This window comes from Lolium rigidum, chromosome 2 (genome assembly GCF_022539505.1).
Source record: "Lolium rigidum isolate FL_2022 chromosome 2, APGP_CSIRO_Lrig_0.1, whole genome shotgun sequence".
NCBI lineage: Eukaryota > Viridiplantae > Streptophyta > Magnoliopsida > Poales > Poaceae > Lolium > Lolium rigidum.
The window spans coordinates 6552583-6559073 of record NC_061509.1 but is presented as its reverse complement, the minus strand read 5'-3'; the positions used below and the strand labels follow the sequence as shown (position 1 = coordinate 6559073).

Below are 6491 nucleotides of genomic sequence, written 5' to 3'. Positions count from 1 at the left end.
GTTTAAATTATGAATTCCATTTATATTGTTCAATGTTTATAGTTTAATGTATTAACACTTGTCAAATGCAAACATTCCCCAAGGTAACAAGTTACAAAAGAGATCATGTCGAAATTTCCCTAACTCACATTGCCTAACCCTAGATGCAAAATGAGAGAGAATCTCGATCCCTCTTAGGTTTAGTTGCAATAAGGCGCGAAAATTTCCCCCGTTTTGCGATGAAATGCACATCCCATTTCTAAATCTACCCTTCGTTGTTCCTATGTTCTGGGTTATTACAATTCATCTAAGAGTACTTCCGCCATTCAGTCACAATAATTTTTAGTTCGAAATAAAATGAAATATATTGCTTCGTATAGGTTTATATATCAAGACATCATCTTTACAATCTACATGTTAATACGTCGTAACTTCTAATGCAAGGTTTATGATTCCGATATATCGGCTTCAGTATTTGCGTCGGGGCGCAACGGGTTAGCACCTTAAACCATGGCGCCCGCATCTTCAGCACCAGTTCCTCCATTCCCCTCGGCTGCTCCCGACACAGCCAGATCCTCCATGGTCCTCACGACCTCCTCCTCACCCCAGGCTTCTCACAATAAGTAGAAACATCATTAGTAGTTGTCCTTTTATGCTTCTTTTATGATGCTACCTCTTTCGGTACAACAATCATAATTTGGCAGAGGAGCTTTTAGAAAAGCATAAAAGCTAAAAATAGTGTAAAATCGTACTAAATTGTCGTATCTTACAGTAACACCTTGATGGAATGGTATGTCTACAAGATACTAAAGCAGTTAATTTCCAGACTAATTCTTAATACTAAATTAAGCTAAAACTTATGGTTTAATTTCTAACTTGATTTTGCTATTTGCGCGATAGCGCAACAGGTCATCTAGTTTATGGAACCAGCAACGCAAAGCTCAAACACCAGCAAGGTGAAGTCGTAAACGGACTCGCGTTATCGGTCGGAATCGGAAACCATAGCTAGACGTGCGTACAGTATCGGGCACAGAGTCACAGATACGCGCCAGGGATGTACAGCACAGTCGGAGACGGATTCCACTAGCCAAGCAAACAACCATCGTTGCATCCGGTGGACCCTTGGGGCTTTCTCCTTTGAACTCGTTCAAATTAACCGATGAGGCAATGAGAAGGCTAAAAAGTTTATTTGTTAATCAAGAAGAGAAATATTTCCAGTCAATTAGCAAACACCAGAAGAAACGGCCTTGGCTGAACCCTATCTCCCGCTACAGTGCAGATAGACGATTTCTGAAACTCCCCTCGCGAACCACCTCGCCGCCGCGGTCGATTCCTCTCCTCCGGCGGCCGCTCCGGCGGCCGCTCCGGCGGCGGGAGGGCGGGGAATCGCCGGATCCCGGCGTGTACATAGTGTAGGTTCCCGTAGGTGGCTTGCTGGCGGCGTTTTGGTGACGGCGGCGCGGTCGGTGTGGCCTTTTGCGGAGGCGGGCGTCCTCACCGGTGGTGGTGCTCTCAGGAGCGCGGCTGCGGCCCGGCCTCCTTCCTGGCGCTCGCGGCTCGGTGGAGCTGTGGTGCGCCTCCTTCCCGTGCCGGAGTTCGAGGAGCGGCGACTCCGGCTGTTGAAGATTCGGAAGCGGCGGGTGATGGCGGCGTTGCGGGGTGGAGGCTTTTCGGAGCTGAGGTCCGTCGACCTCCCGTCCGCCATGGGACTCCTTCCAATCCAAGGTTTCAGAGGAGGAGCGGCGGCGGCGCGCCAGCGGCACGTCTTCTTCGGCGACGACGACGTTGAGGTCCTTCTGGACTGGGTTGTAATTTTCTTATTTTTCAGGGACTGTTCTGTAAGGACTCTGGTTTAATATCACATGTTTCTTCTCGCAAAAAAAAAATTAGCAAACACCAGAAGAAAATCGATACAACTAGTGCCACGCCCGCTCGAACACCGCTACACAGCATAATGGTGGATCTGCAAACTTATTACTTATGGAAGTCTGGCCAAACGTAGATTTTTTTCGGACAAATTACATTCAATTAAGCCCAAATTTTATTTGATTCAATATCAATACTTGTCCAGATTAAGTACAGAAGTAGGGAAATCTCAAGTTCGTGAACATTTTGGTCCTGTTTGACACGAACTGAAGCATCAGCGTGGCTGCTCGCAGTGTGATGTCACAAGTTTTTTTTTCTTCTTCTAGGAATATGGCGAGTAGGCTGTTCCAATAAACTATATTGCATATGGTGGACCCTTCGGGTTTTCTCCTTTTTTATTTTATTTTTGGGCTTTCTCCTTTGAACTTGTTCTTAAACCGATGACAAGGCAAAAAAAAGTTTTTTTTTCATTAATCAAGAAGAGAAATGTTTCCAATTTTGTTAACAGTCAATACTCCCTATATTTATAATACTAACAAATAGTATATGATAGAGATACACAAGCTATTTTTAACAATTACAAAATATTTAAGTCAAAACGAAAGGAACAAATCTTTCAGATCTTCAAACTCTTTTTTTCTTTCATAACATAATCTTGTATTTTTCTGAATGTAGCCAAAGATAGATACCAAGCAAGGTTTTCCTTAATTTTAATTTGAGCCGCAATGATAAGACTACATCCTGCTCGCAATCATTGGACTAGTCAATTAATATTGGCAAGAGTACCAACACTATATGATAGAGAAAAACAACCGAATAACGTGATTAGCGTCGCTGAAGAGCCAAGAGGACGAATCATCATTGTAAAGAACCTAACAGCCGGGACTAATATTGTGAGGATAATCCGTCTCGCGACAACTACAAGAAAAGATCCAAACTTGATCTGGCGAAGCAAATCTAAAGGATCATACCTAGAGAAATCTAATCTTTCAAGATCCCTACTGACGTCGGGAATAAGATATGAAGATGAGAAACGTTTCCAGTTAATTAGCAGAAACAAGACAGAAATGGATACAACTAGGGCCATGCCTGGTCGAGCACCGCTACACAACATAGTGGTGTCAATTGCCCGCTACAACACCGTTACACATCATATAGTGGTGGATCTGCAAACTTATGGAAGTCTGGACAAACGTAGAATTTTTTCGGACAACTTACATTCAGTCAAACTCTAATTCTATTTGATTCAATACTTGTACAGAAGTAGCGAAAGCTCAAGTTCGTGAACATTTTGGTGCTGTTTGACACGATTTGAAGTGTGCTCACCGGAATAGCCTAAGAAAACACACTTGTAGAGCACGAAGTTATTTTTTGATCGGTTGTAGCATATAGATTATGGTAGCATAAGCACCCAAAAAACACGCAAATGATCATAAGAGGGGTGTACACCGTAGAGACGGTAATGGGCGTGTGGTCAGAGATGGTGCAGGATGGTCGAAGGTTAAGGAGGTTTGTTGCGGTTTGGAGGGCTTCTACCCAAAAAGTGGAGGGTAAAGTTCGCTTTGGATTAGGAGGGTGCGAATTATGTAATTTGTGGTGCCCAAACTACATCCAACTTTGCCATTTTGAGGGGAGGTGTGAGGGCAGGAGATACGGAAGGAAACACACCATGAGAGGGAAATAAATCATGCAAATTACTAGTAAGAAATTCTCCATCGTTGTCACATTGCAAGCATTGGATAGTGACATGAAATTGAGTGATCAAAACTAACAATAGGAGATGTCCACAAGTCTCAATGTATGAGTTGGAATGCAACGGAGCTATGAGATGTGCATGTGGGGAAAGGGAGTGCAAGGTTGGAGATCAAGTTGACATTCCTCACAAAGTGGTGAGCGACTAGCGGTATCATTATTAAATGTTTCAAGAAAATCTAATTGTAAATGAGAAATTTAAGATTTGCTAGCATTCTCAAGTCATTTATGCCTGAAGTTGTTGTAACGAAGAATGTCGCACATGAAGGTGTCTTGGATCCGAATAGGGGTATAGATCGTCGTCACTATTGGAACGAAGAAGAAGGGTCTTCGCAGCTAGGTTCTTCTCTGAAAAACTAGAAGGATCAAATTCAATTGAGACAAAGTTATCACGAGCAAATTGATAAACCGAGATTAAATTTTTAACCAAGTGAGAAGAGACTAGAACATTTTGTAAGTAAAGAGGAAGATACAATATTTAGATAGACCCTGGAGCAATGATGGTATTTGTCTTGATCATCAAAAACTTTAGGTGCGGGCGTGCGATTAGGACAAATTAGGTATGTAGAGTAGTCGATTGTACCACATGGAAACTTCGAGTTGGTGAATTTCTATATCCTAATATTCGGCGGGCAGCTTTTTGAGTTCCCATACGGCCAATTGGTTTCATGGTTTCATTTGAACTTATGGGACGTGTAGGTAAAGAAACTATCGGTTTAAATTAATTAGTGCAACTTAGGAGTATATTTACATTGGACAAGTGTATGGCATCATCAATTAATTTGATCCGAAAGATTTTTTTCTTGGCAACTACAATAGAGTAATATTTAATTTTAAATAGTTTTCTTTGTGAACAAAAATTTCAAAAAAATGTTAAACATATAGGTTTCTGGTCCACCCCCCTCCCTAAAAAAAATCACAAAAGTAGACAAAGTCACGTAAATAAAGAACATATTGACTTCAGATACAAGAAAACCCATAGCCTAGCTTTAAATATATACTCCAAACTAAGTAAGCTGCAATCCTAGAAAAACAATTAGAAGATGTTGAGCTTGCATCGGTAGCTCTACGAATATCATGGAACCTATCTAGTCTAGTCTTGAACAACAAACTCTCTCAAGGGCTTTTCCAATTGCTTCATCACTGCCTCCCACCCTGCATGTGTCGGGTGCATGTCATCCCAGTAGAAAAACTTATTGGACTTGTCGCACACAGTGTAGAGAAGCTCCGAGGAATCGCCTTGTTGTCCGCAGTAACCGTTTGAATCAAAACTTTCGCAGCACGGCGAAAGCTTGCGCTTGAATTGTTTAGATAGCTCCTGGCCTTTACCTGCGTGTACATAAATAAAAGAAAGTTTAAAGGCAGCCGCAAACGCACATTCAAATCCATCTATATATCTGAAATCTTATAAATAATACTTTGGGCACTTGTACATGCATGCATGTATGTACATACCTGGGGCTGTATCCACAATATTACTGAAGGCGGTGTAGAGGTCGGCAACGTGGACATTTTTCTTGCCCTCCATCGTTTGTTTGAGGTTACTGTTATGGACGGATGCACCCAAATTTCCGAAGACATCGCAGGCGGTGTAGTTGTTAGTCCGTGTTTGCAATGGTGTGCATCCGACGGGGTGCAAGTTATTGACGACAACCTTTGTCACCCCTAGCTTCTGCAACTGCTCCACGTTGGCTGCGATTTCCTTTGTCACCCTCCCAATATATGCATTGATCTGCATATATACATGAAAAGTTAGCACATTAGTTAAGATGGACAAACAAAATAGTCATTTGAAATCTATGTATGCATGCTTTGAACTGTTGCTAGCTACTCACATCGTTGGGGGTGCTTAGGCCAATGTTGCTGGAGCTCCCGCGGTAGTCGTTGCCGGAGACGGCCACGAGGGCCACTGAGCGACTGAGCTGCTGCTCAGAGATGATCCCGTCGTTGACCATCTTCCTGAAAGTGTCGACCTGCTTGGCAAGGGTGGGGACCTTGTGCGTCGACGAGCTATCCAATACGCCAGCGCCAGCATAGGCGAAGGTCATGCCTGACGGGTCACAGGTTTTCTCCGCCGTCAGAGCATGCGCCGGAGGTGCTTCCTCGAGCCCCAAGATCGTTGCTGCAGGTACGTACGTAGAAATAAAGCAATAGGCAGTGTTAATTATGACGCACGTACTAGTCTACTAGCTAGGTACTGTATATCACATGAGTGAGTATGAGGGAATTATAATGCTTACCGATGAAATCTGATTGGATTTGGTAGTTGGAGAAGCGTCCCGACGGAGTATTTGGTCGCGGGTTTCTGTCGGCGTCAACGTAGGAGGAGCCGTAGGGGTAGGCCCATTGCCGCGACATCTGGGTGACGGGGTCTGTTAGAGGGAGGTTCCCGTTGTCGGCGAAATCATCCCCGAAGACGAAGAAGCTGTAGCTCGACAGCTTCTTCTGAGGATGGCCGCCGGCAGGTGCAGGCCGGGCCTCCCCGCCATTGGGGCTTAGAACAAGGACGACGAGGAGGAGGAGGTCGAGGACGGCCGGACGAAGCTTCATGCCTCCGGTGCTTCGAAGGCGGATCGCCGAACTGCTTTCTGTGGTAGCTAGGTAGCCGTGCGCTGGCCCGAGGCGAGGGTCCTCGAATTTGCTGGTCGGGAACGGAAAAGGTCGAAATCAGGAACTCGAGCTAGCTTGTCCTCTTCGATGCGCTCCTCTCTTCTATTTATGGAACCAGCAACGCAAAGCTCAAACACCAGCAAGGTGAAGTCGTAAACGGACTCGCGTTATCGGTCGGAATCGGAAACCATAGCTAGACGTGCGTACAGTATCGGGCACGGAGTCACAGATACGCGCCAGGGATGTACAGCACAGTCGGAGACGGATTCCACTAGCCAAGCAAA

General features: G+C 44.5%; 1 protein-coding gene across 1 annotated transcript; it reads right to left on the bottom strand.

The window, feature by feature from the left end:
- Window positions 1-4690: 4690 nt before the first annotated feature.
- LOC124685898 (GDSL esterase/lipase At5g03600-like) lies at window positions 4691-6147 on the bottom strand. The gene is made up of 4 exons (XM_047219921.1): window positions 5838-6147; window positions 5433-5719; window positions 5053-5329; window positions 4691-4926 (listed from the first exon to the last, which is right to left on the bottom strand). The coding sequence occupies exons 1-4, from the start codon at window positions 6145-6147 to the stop codon at window positions 4691-4693; spliced, it is 1110 nt and encodes a 369-aa protein (XP_047075877.1).
- Window positions 6148-6491: the final 344 nt, after the last annotated feature.